The 23011-nt window shown below is 50.5% G+C and overlaps 1 protein-coding gene across 2 annotated transcripts in view; it reads left to right on the forward strand.

Moving 5' to 3' along the window:
- The first annotated feature begins 630 nt into the window (after positions 1-630).
- The window catches only part of SH3GL1 (SH3 domain containing GRB2 like 1, endophilin A2), a 35259-nt gene continuing 12878 nt past the window's right edge, over positions 631-23011 (forward strand). The window contains exon 1 of one of the 2 annotated variants that reach the window (XM_045831025.1): positions 631-891. In XM_045831025.1, the coding sequence (XP_045686981.1) occupies positions 847-891 (45 nt within the window). In that variant the 5' untranslated portion in view covers positions 631-846. The remainder of the gene's footprint in view (positions 892-23011) is intronic. The other variant, XM_045831027.1, reaches the window with a different exon arrangement.

Raw genomic sequence — 23011 nt, forward strand, 5'->3', positions numbered from 1 at the left:
AAGGCCCATAGGCAGCAGGGACTATAGAATAGGAAGAGAGCCGCCGAAATCAGAGGATTGAGGGGGCCAAATTATGCAAGTTTTGTAGGCCATATTGGGAAGTCGGGAATGTATTTTGAGGGCAGTAGGTGGACTGTAAACGGGGAACTTTGATAAGAATCGTGTTACAGAAGCATCTTTCTGGCTTCCTGATGGGAGATAAATTGGAGAGAAGAACCCGAATGGGAACATATCAAAGAGGAAGCTGGTGGAATCAAAGGTTTGGTTAGGGCAGAGGACAGTGGGGATAGTGGAAAGGAGGTAGAAGCGGCACCCCGATGCCTGACTTGGGCAACTGAATGAATAAACACAGGGCACGGCTCGGAGTGGGATGGGAGGGACTAAACGCGAGGTAGAAATCGGTGTAGCTGAGACCCAGTCTCCAACCTCTCCAGAAACGTTTAAGCGTCTTTCCTAAAATGTTAGAGCCACCTCCACTACTGCAGGGGTCGCTGCAGCCGCTGTGGCCGCTCTAGACTCTCCCGGCCACTGGCTAGCAGAAGCGGCCTCCCGGCACCGCAGCACTAGAAATGCGCTTGCGCTCTGCGGCCGGCAGGGCGCGCGCGCGCGTGCTCAGATGGCCGGCGCCGGAAGTGTGCGGTTGCCATGTAATATCCTGGCCGCGCGGGCGCAAGACGGGCTGAGGCTGCGCCCGGACGGGCGCGGAGCTGGCGAGAGGGCTGCGGAGGCGGCGCCGACAGGGCCAGTTGAGGCGCGCGGGGGCTCGGCAGCGCCTGGGATCCTGTCGCTTGCGCTGTACCTCCGGTTCGCTGGGTCCGGACGGGAGGTCCCACAGCGAAAGGCAGAATGTCGGTGGCGGGGCTGAAGAAACAGTTCTACAAGGCGAGCCAGGTGAGCAGAAGGCGAGCCCCCTCTGATCGGGGCTTCCCGGAGTGAGGAGCCAGGTTAGGCCAAGCTCTGGTTCGAGAGGGTGGCCGTGGGTACCGAGGGGGAGATGTTGGCACGCGGTCTTCACAGGGTGGGGAGAGCCCAAGAAGGCCGGGGGGCTTCCTGCGAGGTGTCCCAGGCCCTGCCCACCATGTGGGCTCCAGTCTCCTCGAGAAGGATGGATAGACCCTTGGGTGGGTCAGAGAGACCCCCAGAGGTTGATCTGGGCTGTGGATCCCCGCCCCTTCCTCCTCTCTAAAAGGTCTGGAAAGGCGGAAAGACTAGGGGAGGAAACAGGATTCTTGCCAGATGGCCCAGGGGGAGGAAAAATAACAACAAAGACTCTTTGGATGGACACGATACAAAGTTGGAAAGGTAGAGTGAAAAGTCAGTTTCTCACCAGTGCCTCAGGCATTCAGACCATCTCCCCAGAGACAAGAACTGTCACTGACGACTGTCTCTCTTTTCAAAGATACGTGCATGTCTTTCATTTAAAAGCACACACAAGCAATGTAGCATAGTCTACGTAATCCTGTGTACTTTTTGGTTAAATCTGTCGGAATTCTCCACCTCGGGTTACACACTGTTGGGAGGGAGTGTTCTGGGCACTGTGGGGTGTTGAGCAACACTTCTGGCTTCCACTCCCTCAATGCTAGGAGCACCCCCAGTCGTGACAACCACAAATGTCGCCAGGTGCTGCCAGATGTCCCTGGTGAAACCTCCTCTTCCCCCCTCCACCAGAATTACTGCACTACAATATACCCACTGAGTTTCTTGGATCTTTTTAATAGGTTCTTGGTATTAATTTCTTGAAGTGTACCAAAATTAATTTCCAGTCCTCTGTTGATGGATGTTTAGATTATTTCCAGTAGTTTTCTGCTACAGTGAATATCTTTGCTCACAGTGGGTATTGGATTTGTAGGATAAATTCCCAGAAGTGGAATGCTGAATCAAAAATATATGTGTTTTATGTGAGACAGATTGTATAGGTGTTTTTAAAAGTCTGGGGCAAGAAGCCCAAGAGTCCTTGATTCCTATTGGTCCCCGTATCCCAGGTTACGAATCTTAGGTGTGGAGTTGTGTGGGTAGACTCCATGGAGGAATGGGCAATAATCTTAGGAATTGTTGGGGCCATGCTGGCAAACTGGGCTGTACTCCTGATTTGAAGATGTCCATTGGGAGGGAAGGGAGATGAGTCTCCAGTAACATACAGCTGATATCTTTTATCCCATAAATGGAAAAGGCACAACCCTAGTGGTTGTTTAGGGCTAAAGGCATTTGGGGTTGTCTGTAGACCTCACATGATGGCTGAACCCTAGAGGAAGAGAGACAATCTGGAGGGATTCTAGGATTGTTGCTGAGAGTGCAGCCTTTTGCCCTAACAGGATGGAAATACATGACCTGGCCCTAGGCTAGACCCTGCTCAGGCTGGCATCGGACCTCCATGTGCTTGGCTGGAGCGCCTGGGAAAGCTGCTCACTGTCTGGGGCCCTGAGGTGTCCCTCCTGCAGGACTGATGTGTCCACAGGTCTTGGAAGGATTCCAGAACTACTTTGTACTCTCACGTTGACGGGTCTCTCTGGAAGCCCTCTCTTCCCCATCCCCAGCTGCCAGGGCCCATGCTGGTGGTACATTCCATCCCGAACTGCCTGGGCCTCTCAGGCCAGCCACCAGAGCCTTTTCTCTCAGAGGGAAACAGGACGACCTGCATTCAGACCTGTGTGAGAAGCACTTTGAAACCTGGAAACCAATTTATTATCTGAGGTCCAGTCCCAAAGAATTGCTGCAGTGGCCATATCCTAATCTGAGAGTAGTCATTTTGGCAACCTGGTCAGTTCCACATTGAGTTGTGTTCTCAAGAGTCACCCTGGCTGTGTCCCCTTCTTTTCCTCAGTAGTTTCCACAGCCCTCCAGCATTTCCGTTGTTCATCTGGCCGTGTCCATCTCTCTGTGTGTTTCTTTTTCTTGCTCTTAGGAACACCCCTTTTCATTCTCTTCTATGACCTCAGAATAGGGTTGCTTCTTGAAGAGTAACATCTTTTGTTAGTGTAGTAATATTTATTGAATTATCAGTGTGAATACACAATATGCTTTAAACCAAGTAATCTCAACTGGCCTCATTCATCTGGCCTAAGGGTAAATGTATCCACCTTTTCAGACAAAAAGGTTTGAGGACATTTATCTTCCTGTAGAACAGTGCTTTTTACCCAGGGTCACTTCTGCCCTTCAGGGGACATCAGGAAACATTTTAATTGTCACAACTTGGATTGCTAATGGTATCTAGTGGGCGGAGGCCAGAGATGCTGCTCAACACCCTGTAATGCTCTGGGCAGCCCCCAGGACCAAGAGTCCCCTGGTCCCAGATGTCCTGCAGTGGTAGCAAGTTAAGAAGCTCTGCTTGAAGTTCAAGAAAAGTAAGGACAATTGTACCAGAAAAATCCCATTTGGGCCATTCTTGTGGTAGCCTACTTTTCCCAGTTTTTTGTTTTTTTTTTTAAGATTTTATTTATTTACTTTTAAGAGAGAGGGGAAGGGAGGGAAAAAGAGAAAAAGAGAAACATCAATGTGCAGGAGATACACTGATCAGCCTCCTCTTGCATGCCCCCAAATGGGGACCTGGCCCACGGCCCAGGCATGTGCCCTGACTAGGAATCGAACTAGCGACCTTTCCTTCACAGGCCGGTGCTCAATCCATTGAGCCACACCAGCCAGGGCCTTTTCCAAGTTTCTAAAACACAATAACCAGCCCTGGCTGGCGTAGCTTAGCAGATTGAGTGCTGGCCTGTGAACCAAAGGGTCACCGGTTCAATTCCCGGTCAGGGCACATGCCTGGGTTGTGCGTCGGGACCCAGTAGGGGGCACATGAGAAACAACCACACACTTGATGTTTCTCTCCCTCTCTTTCTCCTCTTCCCTTCCCCTCTCTAAAGATAAATAAGTAAAACCTTTAAAAAAATAAAACATAATAACTATATATACACAGATGGACATGTACATAAGACTCAGCATCCAGAGTGTCTTTTGGCATCTGGTATCAGCCAGGGGTGACTAACACTGCTCTCTTTCATCTCCTCCCATGCACCGTCCTGGGGACATTTGCAGTGTCTGAGACAGGTTTTCATTGTCACTCCTTGGGGAGAGAGTGCTACTGGCATCAAGTGGGTAGAGGTCAGGGATGGTTGCTAAATACCCTGCAATGCACAGGGCAGCCCTCCCCACAACAGAGAATTATCTGTCCCCAAATGTCAATAGCACCCAGGTTGAGAAATCCTGCTTTGACACAGGTTCCTTTATTTTTCAAGAAAGAGAGAGAAATAATCAATTTGTTGTTCCACTTACTTATGGCCAATAATTTATTGATTATTATATGTGCCCTGACCTTGATGTATCCAGATGACACTCTAACCAACCAAACTACCTGACCAGGCCTTGAAACAGGTTTTTGTTTTAAGAGAGAGGGGAAGGGAAGAAGAAAGAAAGGGAGAGCAGCATCAGTGTGTAGGCAATACATCAATCAATTTTCTCTCACACATGCCCCCACTGGGGACCTGGCCCGCAACCCAGGCATGTGCCCTCACTGGGAATCAAATGAGACACTTTTTCTTCACAGGCCAGCACTCAACCCACTGAGCCACATCAGTCACGGCTTGAAACAGTCTTGATTTCAAAGACTTGTAACAGTGTCATTTCTAAATTGAGGAAGAAAAGCCAGGTGGATGTGTGAGAGAGGGCTAGGGTGGACACCAGGAATAGAGATACTTGGTTTCTAGCAGATGAGGCTGTGATGTTAATTAAAAATTTCTAATTTCACCCTGGCTGGTTTGGCTCAGTGGATTGAGCTCGGGCCTACAGACCAATGGTCACTGTTTTGGTTCCCAGTCTAGGGCACACGCCTGGGTTGCGGGCCGGGGCCCCTGTAGAGTGTGTACAAGAGGCAACCACACGTTGATGTTTCTCTCCCTCTCTTTCTCCTTCCCTTATCTGCTGTCTGGAGTAAATCAATAAAATCTCTTTTAAAAATTTTAATTTCATTGATGATACTTGCTAGTATCATCAAACCAGTTACCAGTATAGGCATAGCAGTGTTATTGCACTTCATAGGTATTTGCGTTTTTTACAAATTGAAGACAAGTCTGTTCTCCCCACCCCACCCCCAAGCAGAAAACAGTGCAACTTGCCATTACGGTGTTGGGTTCATTGTGGTGGTCTGGAACTGTACTTGCATCATTCCAAGGTCCGCCTGTATCTAGCAATATGTTGGCAAATTCCACACCATTTCATCTCAGGTGAAAACTTTCAGGTCTTGCATAAAATCAGTTTGGGCTTGAGTGGGAGGTTTGTGAGCTTTTATTTCTTAGTATGAACTGGTCATTGCCTGGGTTTGGTGCCTGGGCTGAGGAAAATTGAAGAATCCATCGTTTTGATCCCTCTGGCTTCCCTGTATAACACCCACTCCCTCAATAGCTATCTAGTACTTACGCAAGACTAGAATTGGGGAAGGTGCTTTTATATGTATGTTCCTGGGGAACTAAGGAGGTAAAGGAACCTTACTGCTGAGAGCCAGACTTGAAAGTTCACTTCTCATTGTCATGTGTTTTTAGTTTCCATACCTAAACTGCTAACTGGTTTTCTGATAACTCTTGTGGCTGGTGGTGTGGAGATTTGAGAGTGTAACTAGGATAGAGCTGGCAGCTGGCTGGAATGCTGACCTGACTTACTTTTTTTTTTTTTTTTTGCCTGAAGAGGGAGAGAGTTTGAACTGAAAGATTGGCCCCCTCTGAGCTAGGAGAAAAATTCACGACCACCATATCCTGTAGCCCTCCCACCCACTTGTGCAGTTTGTGCCTCGGAGGAAACATGGAACTTCCTGTGAGATGCATGGGGTGGAGGGAGGGTTGGAGGACCTAGAACCCCAAACTGTTAGGGTGTTTCTGGGTGATGTGACTAGTGTTTGGAATGTCCGCAGATACCCATCTGCACTGATCTATTTTTTAAACCTTAGTTTGTGGAGGAAATCATACTTTTGATTTCCTAACAAAGTGCTTGGGCTGTAAGTAATGAACATGGAGTGATCTTAACATACCAAAATCTGGAACTTGCAACCCCTTCACTTTAACGTGAATAAAAGTGTGGAACCCGCACACTGCAAATGACGGGAGACAGACAAGGGCTGGAGAGTGGGGTCCTCGAGCTCAGCAGCTGCAGCTCAACTCCGGAAGACCACCTTTCCCAGGGCAGCAGGCTGGGGAAGGGCTTTGGCTGTTGGGATGTCCATGTGTGATTGGAACTGGGTTAATTCTGCCTTTCCAGGAAGCCACCCTGCTGACTTGACCTGTAAGAAAACCCTTGAATTAGCCTCGTCCCTGTGGGATCCTGGGTGGAGACGTTCTCATCTCGCTCCACCAGTGAACATGCTGGGCCACTTCCCCCACTGCCTGGGTGGAGTAACCAGCCTGTGTTTTAGCTACAGAAGAGGTTTGAGGCTGTTTTTCCCTAAAGGATCTGGGGAGGGTGGTAGTGGGGACTCTTTAAACTGTACCCCCCGCCCCACAACCCCCACTTTGCAGGTCTGTCTGCAGAAGCAGGTTAACCTGACCTCCTTCGCAGGACCCACTATTCACAATCAGAGGCACTCTGTCACCATGCAGCATCCTGCACGTTCTTGTTATTAACAAACCAGGACTAAGGGATCACCACATTCTGATTTTTTCACTGTGACTGCTGAATATGAGGCCAGAAGTTCACCTCTGACTCAGAATACTGTGTATTGCAGACCAGTTCAAAAGATTAAAGACAAAAAACAGTTCAAGTGTGATGGAATGTAATCGCCCTGCTTATCTGGGTGTGTTTTAAGGCAAAACCATAGTTATATTCCATGTGCCACTTAATAGTAGCCTGTGAGGTTAGGGGTTTCACAGTGTCTCCATGTTCTGTTTCAGAAACTGGGGGCTGTTACATTTTTGAGACCCCAGATTTGTCAAAGACTTAGCATTGAGCCAAGAAAGTCCTGCTGTTCACCCACCCACCTATCTACCCGGCCTTCCCTTCACCAAACCAACATCTGAGCGCTTAGTGCAGTTTGGAGACTGAGTTCATCTGTTTGCACGGCTGTCCACATGTGCATGTTTGCTTTTTTCCTCAGAGAAAGAACTTGCAGGTTGTGACCAGTCCTGCCATTTGCCTCTGGCATGTGTGTCTCTGGCCTTAGGTTCAAGGGCATAGGTTAGCTCTGTCCTGGCCCATATCTCAGCTGTTCTTCTTTCCTGAACTGCCAATATTTTGGAATTAATCCAATCTGAAGAAACTTGGTTTTTAATTTAGGTCATGCAGCCAACTTCCTCTTAAGGATTTCAGAGGCAACTGCGTGGCGGGAGGTTGGGTGGGGGAGTGGTGGGAAGGAAAGTCAAATTGTTTCTGTTTCTGAGTTCCAAAGTGGGGTGAGGTTTCTAGCTTTGGAGGGAGGGTTTGATGCTGAAACTTTCAAGCCACAGGCCTTTTTGTCCCAGCCGTCTAGCCCTTTGATGCGATTCTACCCCTGTACTCAAGCCCTAATGGCTTTTTAATGTGCCTGGTGAAGTGTTGGGGGCGGTCTGTAGGTTCTTTTTCAGGGCCATCCCTGGAAAGCTGGATGGAAGAATGTGTCAGAATGTGGCAGCAGCTGGCTTCCCTCTTCTCTGTCACCTCCCCTTCCCTCCCTCCCTCCCTCCCTCCCTCTTTTTCACTCCCCACCCCTCTCCCTCTCCCTCCCTGGCCTTTCACAGGGCTGGATTTGGCAGCCACTTCCCAGAAGACAGCTTCATCTTCCTTTTTCCGCTCTGCTCCTAGAAAAACCTGCTGACTGGGCTCCGAGAGTGGGGTCAAGTGGAGACTCCCAGCCACAGCAGGAAAATAGCTGTGCCATTTCCTCCGAATAGTGCAATTTCCTCTGGAGGACCTGACTAAGCATCTGTCCCCTGTCTGCTTTGGAAAGGGCTGCTGCCTGGCTGCTGGGATTTTCACACCTGAGCATAAACGCCTCTGGTGGGCATCATGCCCAGTGTATGAGACAGCCATCCTGGCTCAGCGGCCACGGTCTTGGCAGTGTTCACTGTCACAGGAGATGCTGTCACAGCTCAACAATGTGAGACGCCATTCCCGTGCCGGGCAGCTCTGCTTGCCCTTGGCCTGGTGAACATGAGTTCCTCCTCTGTGTGCCCAGCCTTTCACATGGCATCTTCCAGGACCTCTGATCCCTCAGATCCCCCATCTCCCAGTTTCACGGGCTCCTGTGTAGCAGCTTCCCAGTAGAGGACTGATGTTGACTTGAGTGACTATTCTGTTGTCTGTCGCTGGATTGTAAGCTCTTTGCAGGCAGGGACTGTGTTTTCAGCTCACTGCTCTATGCCCAGTGTTGAGCCTGTCCCTGCCTGGTGCAGGAACTCAGTAACTGGGGAGATGTCTGCTCCTCACAGAATGCTGTAGCATGGGTTGGGAGAGTGCAGAAGCTGGAGCGGTAGAGTCAGTGGGCCTGGAGAAAGCAGAGTGCTGAGATGCATGGTAAGAAGGATGTCCCCAGCTGTCCTGGTTGCAGTTTGAGCTTCAACCTGGCATTCAGGACCTTCCGGAGCCCTCACCCTGGTCCTGGCTTCAATTCCCACCTGTCCCCTTCTAGGGCCACAGTCCAGTCCTACCAGTCTGCTCAGGCCCCACCCAGCTACCTGTACCTTCCCCCCTCCTTCTTTTGAAGGCAGTGCTCCTCTCACCTTTCCCAGCCCACTTGGGTCTCTCTGTTCACTTCCTGGTTGCCCTTTAAAGGTTGCCCTTTAAAGTCCTCTGTGCATCTTCCTTTATCTTTGCCATCTCCCTGACTAGCACTCCTCCACCCTCTGAGTGTCTGGTGTGGTGGTCTCCCATCCACATGCCAAGTACATTCTGGCATCAAATGCACTTTTCTTTTAGTCAGAGGCCAGCACCTGAATGAGCAGGGCTGTCTCTGGGTTTGTGACAAACCCCAGTCCCCTGGGTTATGGCTTGCTGACTGTGTCATCAGAAATGGTGGGCTCCATGTATTCTGGCTGGCATGGCTTAGTGGATTGGGCACTGACCTGTGAACCAAAAGATTGCCAGTTTGATTCCCAATCAGGGCACATGCCTGCAGGCCAGGTCCCCATTTGGGGTGTGCAAGAGGCACCCGATTGGTGTTTCTCTCCTTCTCTTTCTCCTTCCCTCCCCTTTCTCTAAAAATAAATAAAATCTTGAATGAATGAATGAATGTTGGGCTCCTTCTTAGAATGGGAGTTTCCAGCAATGTCTCTGGTGGTACAAGCCCCCTCCTGGCCCTGGCAGAACCCCAGGGAAGTGGGGTGGCTGGCAAGGCCCGTGAGGCCTTGGAGAGCTCCGTTGGGAAAAGGTCCAACTAGTTTAAAAAATAAATCAAAGCTCAGAGGTTCTTCCTTTGGCTTAGGACCTGCCTGCCTCCAGGGGCTGTGGTTGAGAGGGATCTGTGTGTCATGCAGTCTCTATTACCTGGACCCTAAGACCAAACCCAAACTTACTTGGAGGTGCGCAGCTTGCTCAGAAATAGAGTTTGTTGGGCTCTCCCTTCTTCTAGATCACTCCCTGGCCTCCAGAAGCCTGACCCCCTGGCCCACTGGGCTTCTTAGCCTTAGTTATGTTTGCCAGCCTGGCTTCCATGCCTGCCTGCTGTTTCCCCTTACCTCTTTTCATCCCCTTCTCTCGCACCTTCCCTGCTGGTCCCAGGCGGCCCTCTGTGTGGCCTTTTCACTCTCTCTCCTCCCTCCCTTCTCATCTCCCTGGCACACACCACCCCTCCTGCATCTTGTCCTCCAGATCTACATCTCCAGTCACTCCCAGCTACACCCTAAACCTGTGACCATTCCACAGGTACCTGGAATGCAAAACACTCCTAGGCTCAGGGCACCGGAAGCTAGCCGCCTTCTACCCTTCCCTGTCTTCACCCTGACTCTGCGCAAGGACCCTGACTCACTCTGCCACCTTCTCCGCATCTTTCCCCTTCTATATTGACTCAGTTTTTAAATGTATTTTAAAGGGATCTTGATGTTATTTCTTGCTACAACATCACAGTAACCGAACCACCAAATACAGCTGAAACAAAGCAGGGTAATCAGTTTTACTGGATACCTTACCCCCAAACCTGGGGTCTGTTCCCTCTTGTTTTAAAGAATTGTTGAAACTGGAACACAAAGTTTTGAAGGAGCTTTGAAGAATAAAATTCCCTGTAAACAACATTACCTTCCTTCTTCTTTTTCAGAAGAATAATCAGAGTGCAGTCACATTGTTGCCATGGTAATTAGGTTAGGAGTTCGAGTTCTGTTGCTGTAGATCTGTGTATAGACTTATGTTCCAGAAGAGCCATCCTTTTCTGACACCTACAGTCATTCATATCATCAATATTTATCTTTCTTTTTTACTTTGTTATTGAGTTTATTGGGGTGCCATTGATTAATAAAATTATATAGGTTTCAGGTGTACACCTCTATAATACATCATCTGTATCAGCTGTGTACCTTTTTACCTTTTTTAATAGAACTTTTTAAAGATTTTATTTATTTATTTTTAGAGAGAAGGGAAGGGAAGGAGAAAGGGAGAGAAACATCAGTGTGTAGTTGCCCCTCACGTGCCCCGCACTGGGGACCTGGCCTGCTATCCAAGCATGTGCCCTGACTGGGAATCAAACCAACAACCCTTTGGTTTGCAGGCCAACACTGAGTCCACTGAACCATACCAGCCAGGAGTTTTTTACCTTTCTTCTCTTGGCACCCACAACCATTCCTCTTGTAGTCTTCATGGAGAACCAGGAAATCCTGCAGATTTGAATTAAGGCTCTGCAGAGAGAGCTGTGGGATCAGGGTGGATTCCCAAGTGTCTGGGAAGAGGCATGATAGTGAGTGGCAGAGCTGGTTGACATTCTTAGTCCCCAGAAGCCACTGTGGCTGATAATTCACATACCTTTTACCATTACCCCTCAGTTTAGCCTTTGTTCTGTAAAGTGGAACAGCTGATCAGTGATTTTTTTTTTCTGCTGGTTTTGGGCCCTGGGAGTGAGAGGAGACTTGTGTCCTTAGGAAGCCCTTTGGGAAGAAACCTGGGAGCTTCCTGAACCCTTTCACCCCGAGGGCCCCTCATTGTCCCCTGCCACTCACCTCCCCAGGATGATGCCCTTGGGCACCGTGGGCAGGTGGGCAGGTGTCTGTCACCCTGACAGCCCCAGCTCCTCAGAGCCCGGTTATCTGACAACAGGCGGGTGGGCAGCCCTGGCCTCAGGCCAGGCTTTGTGGTTCGGAAGAGGCAGCGAGGGAATGAGGACAGGACTTTCCTGTCCTTTAACCCACCCCACCTGGCTTCGCATTGTTCCCTATCTCTGCAGAGGTGGACACTCCTTGCTAGGCATTAGTCTCTTGCTGCTTATGCCCTTAGGATCAGCATTTCACCCCCAAGGAGTCTTTGAGTTGCCGCAGCCCCTCATTGCTTGCACACTGGGTGTGTGGGCAGGGTCCCTACATGTGTGTATGTGATGCCCCCACAGAGACTGGCTTTGAGGCCCAGGACATTGAAACAGAGGTCATCTTTCTTTCCCAGCTCTGATACGTTTACCTCACAGTGCAGAAGTCTCATGCGCTTCTGTCTGGGAGGTTCCTAATCAATTCCTTTCTTCTCAGGGGACTCAAGGGCAGCCAAGTGTTCTCTTTAAGCCCCAGGTCCCATGGCAGGCTCCCCCGGCTTTGTCCCAGAGCACCCCGTGCCCCTCAGGACTGGGTGGACAGACGCACCTGTGGGCCCTTTTGTTTAATAGAGTGCCTCCGCCACCTCTGGACTGGTGGGTCTGGGAGTCGTAAGTGGGAAGCGCAGAGATGGGAATGTGTGGGGCCCAGAAGGAAAGCAGCTCATTCAGGACGGTGGCGACGAGGAGGACCTTCTGCCTGCTCTGAGTCCAGGAGTCCTCCCAGGAGAATCTGCTGGAGAGGAGATGTCCTCCCGAGGGGAGATTCCACAGAGTTTGTTCACGGTGCATTCAGCAGGCCCACCAGCCAGTGAGCAGCAGTAAGGGGCCTATCCCATCTGGGCACCTTAAATTTGCATTATGAATGTCTTAGATGCAGAAAGAGAGCTGTAGCCAAGTGCCCACCAGAGTTTAAACAGCAATACAGTTAGAGTACTTCATCTCTTCACTGCATATGGAATTATCACTAAAAAATGCACAATATTGCTTTGCAAGTTTATACGTCACAGTAAATGGTATCACATGGTTGTTTTTGTGTATAATCTGCTTTCTTTGCTCAGTACTATTTGTGCTTCGTTCACATCAATGCCCGTGACTCTCGTTTATTTCCACAGGCATGTGGCTCCCTTCCTGCAACTGTTCCACAGTGCTTTCATCCATCTTCCTGCCAGGGGCATTTAGGCTCTTCCCAAGTTTCTGCTCTTCAAACAGTGTGGCAGTGAGCAGTCTTCTAGATGTCCCTTTAGATGTATGTCTGAGAGTTTTCTTTTGAGTCAAACCTTGTTTAATGTGACCGTATAGATTTTCAGTGGTACCAGCCTGGAAAAAACCAACTGTTCAGCTTGCATGGACTCAGGGCTGACAGGGGTCATGCGTTTGAGCCCTCTTAAAGGATGATATTTCAGCTGCGCTCCGCTGGGCTGCATGTGCCCAGGGGCCTCAGCCAGGAAGTGGCGTGTGTGGAGCGGGGGCTTGGTGTCAGCTCGGTGTGATTGGAGGGAGCACGGACTGTAGGTCAACCCAGGGAAGTCCGCAGCCGCGGCCAGCACCCAGAACCCGGTTTCTGCTCCACACCCTCCTCATGGAATTAATTTCTCCGCCAGCCTGTCAGCTCCTCCAGAACCTGTGTTTTCTGTTTTGGTCTCGGCAGTGAGCCTGAGCTCATGGATAGCAGCACCTGGCACCTTCTCAGACTGGGATATACAGTTACTTCTCGTGTGTAGATTCTGTTTGCAGTTTCACCTACTTGTTGAATTTTTTTTTGTACCCCAAAATCAATACTTGTGGTACTTTCACAGACATGTGCAGAGCAGGAGAAAAAGTTTCCTAACAAGCTCTGCCTTCTTGTTTCAGCTTTTGTACTGTAAACCCGTCCTCTTCACTGTTTATTTAGTGGTGCATTTTTGTACTTTTGTGCTTCTTGGGGGTATTTTCACAGTTTAAATTGGCCCCTAGCGTAGAACTGAAGTACTTTCTAGGGTTTCTAAGTTCAAGAAGGCTGTGCTTTTCCTTGCGGGGAAGATACATGTATTATAGATACATGTGTTTATTCAGGCATGAGTTACAGTGCTGCTGGCTGAGTTCAATGTTAATGAAGCAACAACGTATATTAAATAAGGTGTCTTTGAATAGAAATACACATAACAGAAGGTTATATAACTTAACCCAGTGATCTCCCCAGAAGCAGTTGTTAAGTGTTTGTGGTGATTTTATAGAACAGAAACACTGTGAATAACCAGAGTCACTCTGGTTCCTGCGGTAGGTAGAATACACTCCCCCTTCCCTGCCAGGGATGTCCCTGTCCTACTCTGTGGGACCTGTGGATGCATTACCTTATTTAGCATAAGGGGCTTTGCCAATGGGATTAAGAGTGTGGACCGGAGATGGAGGGAGCACTCCGGACCTAATCATAGGGGCCCTAAAGTTCGAACCTCATCTTTCTGTGGTCAGAGGGAGGTGTGACTGGAAGAGAGGGGCAGAGGGAAGGCAGCACAAAGCCTTCGCTGGCTTTGAAGAGAGAGGAAAGGGCCGCCAGACAAGGAATGCCGGTGGCCTCTGGAAGCCAGAAAAGGCATGGGGATCCCTAGAAGCCCCAGGAATGGCCCTGGCTGGCCTGGCTGAGTGGCTTGAGTGCCAGCCTGCGACCTGAAAGGTCACTGCTGGTTCAGTTCCTTGGTTCTTGGTTGGGGTCTGGGCCCCTGGTTGGAGGTTTGGGAGAGGCGACTGATCAATGCCCACTCCTCGATGTTTCTCTCCCTCTCCTTCCATTCCCCTCTCTCTAAAAATAAGTAAACAAAATCTTAAAAAAAAAAAAAAAAGCCCAGAAATGAACATAGCCCAGCCACACCCTGGTGTTAGCTGGTGAGATCCATGTCCGACTTCTGGCCTCTTTAAGATTTTTGTGTTGTTTTAATGTCGTGTTGTTTGATGTTTTGTGTTGTGTTTTATGGTTTTATTTTTTAAAAATTATTCCCTTTTCCCACCTATCCTCCCCTTTGACAACTGTCAACCTATTTTCTGCATCTTTGGGTCTATCTCTAATTTGTTTTGTTTTTTTTAGGTTCCACATGGAAGTGAAATCACATGGTATTTGTCTTTCTCTGTTCACCTTATTTCACTTAGCATAATACCTACCCTTTGTGTCCATCCATGTTGTCACAAGTGTCAAGATTTCGTTTTTACAGCCCAGTAGTAGTTCAGTGTATATACGCACCAGTGTCCTTTATCCGTCGTTTGCGGACGGACGTCTGGGTTGCCTCCATGTCTTGGCTATTGCTAGGGATGCTGCAGTGACATAGAGGGGCACGTATCTCATCGGATTACTGTTTCTGATTTCTTTGGATAAACACCCGGAAGTGGAATTGCTGGACTTTATGATAGTTCTATTTTTAATTTTCTGGGGAACCTCCATAGTGTTTTCCGTAGTGGCTGTACCAATTTACAGTCCTACCCACAGTGCACAAGGGTTCCCTTTCTCCACATCCTAGCCAGCGCTTGTTACTTGTTGACTTATTGATGATTGCCATTCTGACAGGTATGAGATGGTGTCTCGTAGTTTTAATTTGTGTTTCTGTGATGATTAGTGATGCTGAGCATCTTTTCATATGTGTTGGCTATCTCTGTGTCTTCTTGCCAGAATTGTCCGTTTAGGCCCTCTGCCCGTTTCTTAATTGATTATTTGGGGGTTTTTGGTGTTAAGCTGTATGAGTTCCATATATATTTTAGATATTAATTCCTCATCACTTGCAAATATCTTCTCCCATTCAGTGGGTTGTGTTTTTGTTTTGTAGATGATTTTCTTTCCTGTGGAAAATCTTTTTAGCTTGCTGTAGTCCCATTTTTATTTTTTAGATTTTATTTATTTTTAGACAGAGGGGAAGGGAGGGAAAAAGAGAGGGAGAGAAACATCAATGTGTGGTTGCCTGTCAAGCACCCCCACTGGGGACCTGGTCTGCAACCCAGGCATGTGCCCTGACTGGGAATCAAACCAGTGACCCTTGGGTTCACAGGCTGGCGCTCAGTCTGCTGAGTCACACTAGCCAGGGCATAGTCCCGTTTTTTTCATTTTTCTTTTGTTGCCCTTGCCTAAGGAAATATACCCAAAAGGATATTGCTAAGGGCACTGTCAGAATGTTTACTGCCTATGTTTTTCTTCTAGGAGTTTTATGGTTTCTGGTCTTACACTTAAATCTAATTCATTTCGAGTTTTTTTTTTCATATGTGCTATAAGAAGATAGTCCAGTTTCTTTTTTTCTTTCTTTTTTGCATGTATCTGTCCAGTTTTCACAACACCATTTTTCGAAGAGATCATCTTTACCCCATTATATAGGGTGGGGCAAAAGCAGGCTTACAATTGTGAGTACACGAAACAGTCTATTCTTATATTTTTGTTTATTAATCATTGTATTTTCTATACAAGCAGCTGTAAGCCTACTTTTGCCCCACCCTGTGTATCCTTGCCTCCTTCGTCATAGAATAAGTGATCGTATAAGTGAGGGTTTACTTCTGGCCTCTCCATTCCATTCCGTTCCCGTGTGTGTGTATGTGTGTGTGTCTGTCTGTCTGTCTGCCGGCATGGCGCTGTTGTGGTTATTGTAGCTATGGAGTGCGGGGATATCAGGGAGCGTGATGCCGCCCACTTGTTTTTTTCTCAGAATTCCTTGGGCTTCGTGAGGCTTTTGTGATTTCATATGAATTTTAGGATTCATTCTAATTCTGGAAAAATGCCACTGGTAATTTAATGGGGATTGCATTAAATTTGTAGGTCGTTTTGAATAGTAAGGACATTCGAACAGTATTAGTCCTTCCAGTCTGTGAACAAGGTGTATCTTCTCATTTATTGTATCTTCTAGGAAACTTGTATTTTAAGTCACTGAACTCGTGGTAATTTGTCACAGCAGCTGTGGGAAACTCACATGGGTCCAAACTGTTTTAATGCTTTGTCCTGCTAAAGGTTTTCAGCTCAGCCTTTAAGGGTGTGTGTGTGTGTCTGTGTTCTTTATTAGCTTTCTTCTCCAACTTAATGGCTGAAGCCAGCAAAACAGGAGGGCCAAGCCAACTTACAGGCACGTGCTAAGAGCGGGTCTGCCCTGGGCTGTCGTCAGTTGCAGGTGTCTGGTGTCCTCTTGTGTTGGTGCAGACCCCCGTGTGCCCTTGTCTCTGCCTTTTCTCGCATCATGTCCCTTATCCTCCCGCCTCCAGTGTCAGCCCATCCTTCAAAGCCAAGTCCAGGGTCGTCTCCTTGTGAGTCCTCCCTGTAGGTTCCTTGTCAGAGGTCTTTATGTTATCATTCTATGTGTGTTTTTGTTAGTAATCTTCTTCCTTCCTATATACCTGACACTTAGAAATAGAAAATATTTGTTAAATGAGTAAGAGCAAACTTCTCAAAAGGGGAGATCTGGTCATCTGACTTTGACTCCAAATGTTTAGCTTGGGGCAGGAGAGTGTCCCAAACACATACAATGGCTAAGTGATTGAAATAGGGCCAGTACGGTGACACAGGGTCCTATGACAAGTTCCCCGTAGGGAGAAACCAGGGATGATTCATTCACAGGGAGTGGGCTGGGACATTAGTTTTGAATTTGGACATAGGAAGGAGGAAGGAAAAGAGGACGGGACACGGGGCTTCCTGGCAGGCAGTGGAGCTGGGCCTCCAGGTCCCCAGTCTGTCCTGTTGTGTTCTCATCCTCGTCCAGGAGCCCCAACACTCTCTGTCTGTAGGGCCACATCCTCCCGGGGCCTGGTAGCTGCCACAGATGCTGGGTGTCGGGAGGAAGCCCTGGCTCCTGAGCCATCATCCTTGAGTGGAGAGAGATTTGAATGTTCTTCTGATCGGGCTCCTAGATCGGGACGTGGCCGCAGCAGACAGGCATTACACTGTGACAGCAGAGAAGCAAGACCTGGGGCAGGGGGCAGGGCAGCTTTTCTCCTGCAGAAAGGAAACCTAAGAGATGAAGAGCCATCCCTGCGGAGGGGCGCCTTGAGTCAGCACTGTAGAACCGTCTTGACAAGGGCATCAAGACCTTCAGACCTACGGTGGGGGGACCCTCACACCTGGAGTGAAAGCGCGCATTCCTGGAAGTGATGTGCACCATCTGGAAGGAAAGAGGGCAGGGGCGTCCCAGGGGCAAGAAGCATGTCAGCGAGGATGGAGAGCAGAAAGCCACTAGGGTGATCGGTAGGGGTGGCCAGCAGGCCAGATTGTTTGGAAGAGGCGGGGTGGCCTGGAGACTTGTGCCCAGGTCAGACATGATAGTGTTTCTTCACCAGATGCTGCTCTCAGTGGAATATGGGGGATCTCCCTACCCATCGTCCTTCAAACCTGGCACTTTGTTCCCACTTTCTCCCCCAAATAGAGCTTCACAACTGTGTGTATTGGTCGCCCTTCAGCAAATGCATTTGGTGTTGTGGGCTTCCTGGAGTTTGGGTTAGACGCCGTTACTGATCTCTAGGGCCTTTGGGACAATGGAGGAGCGAGTAATCAGCCTGCTGTTGACAGTTTTCATATGTGTCCTGGTGTGTGTTGGAGCACAGACCCCTCATCAGAGGACCACCCAGGATGTGTGTCCCCTTTTCCTAGAGTCCACACCAAACCTTCACTCCAGAAACCCCAGCATCTTCCTGCCCCCACTACTCAGCAGACCCTGCTTCTGGATGTTTCTCACATCCTGAATCCCGCCTCAAGCTGTCTGCCCGAGGCCTTCCTCCTGAGAGCATCACACAGCTAGAGCAGGCTCGTGTTTGTGGTTCTTAAAGCTTGTGCCACAGCTCCTCATTGTCCTTCCCCCGTTTTCCAGTGAGGAAGCTGAGGCTCGGAGGGTCCACATTCTTGCTTCAAGTCATAGCCTGGTGGACGAGCCGGATCCAGGCCCCGTTCCTCTGCCCAAGCCCCTCCACTTCCCCTCTCAAGCCCTGCATTGCTTTGGGGCTGCGGGCACAGCCTTGTCTTGGCTTGTCAGCTTGTTACTGATACATCTGAGAGTGACCTGGTGGGGGTGGGGTCTGCACACTTATCATCTCAACAAATAGTGATTGCCCGAGCTCCTACTGGACACCAGGCTCCTGCTACTCTACTAACTCGGTCACTGAAACCAGCGCTGCTGATGTGGCGGCAAGTTAGCGTTTGGGGACAGCGTGTTTGGAGCGGGGAGGTGAGGCAGAATGAATCTGAGCCTCAGGGAGGAGAAAGGACCCCTGAGAACTTTTCTTCTCTGTCTGTGGCCCGAGGTGGGTCCCGAGCACCTCGAAGTTCGAGTGCTCGCCCATCCCTGAGGCACAAGAGGTAGTGTCAGTGAGCGTGTGTGTGCCAGGCCCAAATGTGCGTCCTTAGGGAGGAAAGACCCACCTGCTCTGTCCGCTGCAGGGTGATGGCAGCTGTGGGACAGGAGTGGTTTGCCTGGTGACCACCTGGCCCTGGCAGCTCCCCCTCCTCGACCCCATTGGTTCCCCCCTCTGTGTGCTGAGGGTGGACAGTGATCCGAGAGTCCTTCTGGCTTCGGGTCTCCAAGACTGACTTTGCAGTTAGGGTGTCCTTAGACAGATAGGACGGGGCACAGATGAAGGTGTGGCCATGAAGGGTGACGGGACGCTGGCATCTGATTGGTGGCCCTGGCTTGCAGTGCCCATCACTGACCCATGATAGGGGCTGGTCTGCAGTGCCAAGAGCTGTCCCAGAATCGTGTCCTGCCCAGGTGCTGCTGGTAGCCACACCTAAAAAAAACTGGTCTTGGTGACTGTGAGTCACCTGGCACCTGAGCCTGTTGTCACCACCTTCGTGTGGCAGGTGAGTAGTGGAGCCACATGAGAACACATTCCTTAGTGCCCACTCAGAGCTTCTGCCTGGGGCTGTCAGGTGGATGAGATTCAAGGCCATGCTGTGTGCTGCCCGGCAATCCTCAGGGATTGAGTGTGTTCCCGCGCACACCCCTCCCTGCTCTTGCCTGGTGTGTGTTTTCAGGCCGTTTCAGCTGGGCTTTCGAGGCCTGTTTGCCCATCAGCCTTCCTTTCCTGTGTCCTGCCCTCTCAGACCGCAGACCCTCTGCTTTCACGGGGGCTCCCGTTGAGAACAAACCAACCTGTCCCGGGAATGAGGTCCTTCGGGTTCGAGCCAACCTGGGCCTGGCTTGCTCAGATTTTTCATCTTTGCTGATTTTCCTGAACCTTTCTCTCAGGCGTGGGAGTCAGCTGTGGGTAGACCTTGGGTGGAGAGTGGGGAATGATTAGCAACTTCCGGCCAGAGAGCCAGCCTAACTTGAACTTCCCATAAAGGGAAGTTGTGGGTGGGCTTTAATCTAGACATCTTCCTAGTCCACCACCCTCCCAGAGCTCAGCCACCGTGGAGTGGTGGGATGAGGTCGTATTAGCTAAGCGCTTCTTGAGTCTGTGATGCCCTTCTGAGCATGGGTACAGCAGTGACCAGCTGCCCACTTCAGCTCATAGTCCAGTGGGAGGAGGGCCGTAAAGAGGTGGGAATGAGGTGGGTGCCTTTGTGGAACGGGAAACTCAGCCTGGACAAGCCTGGTCAAAGGTAAGGTCCAAACGGGCAGCGGCTTGAGAGAAGAGGTGGTGTACTGTGATAGGAGAGGCAGCCAGCAGCCAGGTCACTCCTGCCCGGGGAAGGAGGTGGGTGATGGAGAATCAGGAGAGCTTCCTGAAAGGGGAGGCTTCTTGTTAGTTAGACCTTTAAAATGGAAGGGGTCTTAGAGACAGGGAGATAGCATTTGTGTTCCAGGATGCAGGGACTCGGGGCTTTTAGGTCAGTCAGTTGTTCACCCTACTTTGTCATTTTGGGCGCACCCGTGGCCCCCCACTGAGACTTGTGCTGAATACCCTCAGCCTCATGTGCAGTGAGTGGGCTGTGGTCACAATGTCTGACGCAGAGTCTGTTCCAGTGCATTCTGGCCTCACTGGATTTCCAGGCCCTGTTTCCTGTCCCTTCCTAAAGAGCTAGTCTTACGTCAACTTTGCCACTAATAACAGATTAGCTTGCAGAAATACCTTATCATTTCTATACATAAGGGTAGCAGAATTATGCTCTGCCAGCTGGCCCTTGGACCAGCGGCCGGCAGCTCCCCACAGTGAGCCCAGCTCACTCTCAGTGGTATGGGGCTGGTGCAGTGCTGCCGGCCGGGTCCCGGGGGATGTATTGCCTCATTTGTTTGTGGGTTGGGTGTTTCTTTTTATAAGTTTTCATCTGAAGTTGATTTTCTCAGTTGTGCGACATGTAGCCCTCCTGCCTCATCCCCGAGATAAGAAATTAAAATACACAAGGCTGACGTATATCCAGGCATTTTAGCTCTGGTGAGAGGTTCAGGTATGACTTGTCCCTGGGAGATGAACCTCCAGGGACTGCTGGCATCCCAGTTGGTGGCAGAAACCCTCCACACAGCTGGAGTGCTGGCTTGGGGTCTGGTCCCGAGCCCTGGCCCTCAGTCTCCCACAGCCTCCTGCTTGTTGTTGTCAGCTCCTTCAGCCCCTGGCACCCTGGCAGGCCTGGCCAGTCTCTGAGGAAAGGTGCAGGATGTCCCTGGAGTGGGTGATTTAAGATTTTGGGGGCCCAGTTACCCTCCTGTCTGGCTTGGTGTCACATGCACACGCACAGGCACACACAAACACACACACTTCACCGCCTGGCAAAGCACGTCACCTCCTGGGGCCTTAGTTGTCCCATTTGTAAGGTGTGGAGACATTTGCCCAGAGGCTGCAGCTGGGCCAGGTGGGCACTGGAGGTCCCGGTGACTCTCTCCCTTCCTCTTAGGGTTTTTAAGGAGGACAAAAGAGCCAGCAACGCAGCAGGTCCAAGGAGCTACGCAGTAGCTGCCCTGTCACATAAAAGTATTACAAATACAAATTCTGAGAACCCCTTCTCAGCCCCCGCAGGCCTGCCTCCCACTGCAAGCCGTAACGGCGTCTGTAAGAGCCCGCTTTGCTTGCCCAAGAGACCGTGCAGCCCTCCCCGCGCCCAGCAGGGACCTCTTCCTCCCCAGACTCCGAGACTAACCAGGGAGCCGGTTAACCATGAGTGACAGGGGGAGCAGGTTTTGTTCAGTGCTTCTGTTTCCTTTTGAGGAAACTTGGCGGTGTCTTAGTGGAAGGCCCAGGACGGCCTGTCTTTAGAGTTGAGCCTGGGCCTGTGCTCTAGTTAACAAATGAGGAAATTGGGAGGATCCCCAGAGGAGCTGGGCCTCGGGGCCCTGGTGCCCTGACCCCAGGCCACCACCCACCATAGTGAGTCGGGAGGATGCTCAGGGCCTGGCCTCTGGCCAGACTGGCTTTGAGGGAAAAACCCCTCAGCCCCATGTGAGCCCACACTTACTCAGCCTGCCCTCCCCTCAGGTCCACCTGGAGGCCAGGCCAGTCGGGGTGTGGGTTCCTTATTGTCATCCTCTCCAAGGACCACTGAGTCACCTGTGGGGAGGGAGGGAAGCACTTACCTCAAACAGAGAGAGCTGGGGCCAAGGCACCTCACAGCCACCTGTGTGTGCCCAGCCCCATACTCCTCCTTGGTCGCCCCCTGATCACAGATCTCCCAGCCTTCATGTCCTCCTGTGCTGATGCTCCCTGTTGTTAGCCACTCCTTTGGGAGACGAGGAGAGGGCTGCCCACAAAGGAAGGGGCACAGGCACAGCCCCTACTCCTCTCTGACCATGTCCAAGAGCATGCCCTTTGTAGGGGCCGAGGAGCCGGCAAGAGTTGACCCTTTGGGGTGATTAGGGTTAGAGCGCTGGGCCGGCCAGTTTGTCAGATGGTGTCTGCCCCACCTGTGCATGCTACCTGGCTACGTGCTGCCTGACAGCAGGAGGCAGCACACGGGCTGCCTCAGGAGCTTGCCAATGGCTGCTGGGGACAAGCGTGGGTGCACTGCATGCAGAGTTAGAACTCGAGAGCTCTCCGAATAGTGGCATGGGGAGCTCTAATGTGAAGTCGAGCCCACGCCAAGGCCTCTGAGCTCACAAAGCGGGAGTGGGCTGGGACAGAACTGGCAGGCGGGGAGAAGGGGGCAGTCTGAGTGCTGCTGCAACCCAGACAGGAGGCCGGGGCCAGGTTGGGAGGGGAGACCAGCAAGAAGGCTGCCCAGGGTCTTGTGGAGTAAAAAGATGCAAGTCCAAGCCAGGGTGTGGGCGAGCCTGTTTCAGGCGGGTGGAGGGGCTTCCAGGGGCTCACAGGGGTCCTCACGACGGGTTCCAGGGTGTTTAAAGCCAGTGGCACAGTCTGAGGCCCCAGCAGAAAAGCCATGTGAGAGCAGTATGAGGAGTCGGGTAGGCACTCGTGGAGGTCTGGCGACCTCGCTGTCAGCAAAGAAAAATTCTTTCCAGCCTGGAGTTGAAGGGGCAGGTGTCAGTGTACGCCCTGGAAGAATCTCTGGCTGTGGGTTCTGTGACCTGACCTATGTGCGGAGGCCAGGGCTCTAAGATGAAGATTCAGCTGCGTCCTGGCTGTATCTCAAAGAGCTTTGTCTTCTGGCTCACACCCCATCTGGTTTTTGTTTTTTGGTGTTTTTTTTTGTTTGTTTTTAGATTTTTTATTTTGCTTTATTTACTTTTAGAGAGAGAGGAAGGGAAGGAGAGAAATATCAGTGAGTGAGAGATACATCCATTGGTTGTTTCTTACACCCTCCCCACTGGGGACCTGGCCCGCATCCTGCAGCCCAAGCATGTGCCCTGCCTGGAAATCGAACTGGCAACTTTTTTTTTGGTTTGCAGGCCATTGCTCAGTCCCCTGAGCCACACCAGGCAGGGCTTGCCACTCCACATTAACAATCACTTTGTGATTGTTTTCCATGTGCTGTAGCCACTTCCTCTAAAGTCCTATCTTTCCAACGGCCAGTTCCTGCTTTGTTGCCAG

Source organism: Phyllostomus hastatus, unplaced genomic scaffold, assembly GCF_019186645.2.
Source record: "Phyllostomus hastatus isolate PE091 unplaced genomic scaffold, TTU_PhHast_1.1 phas_contig_159, whole genome shotgun sequence".
Lineage (NCBI taxonomy): Eukaryota > Metazoa > Chordata > Mammalia > Chiroptera > Phyllostomidae > Phyllostomus > Phyllostomus hastatus.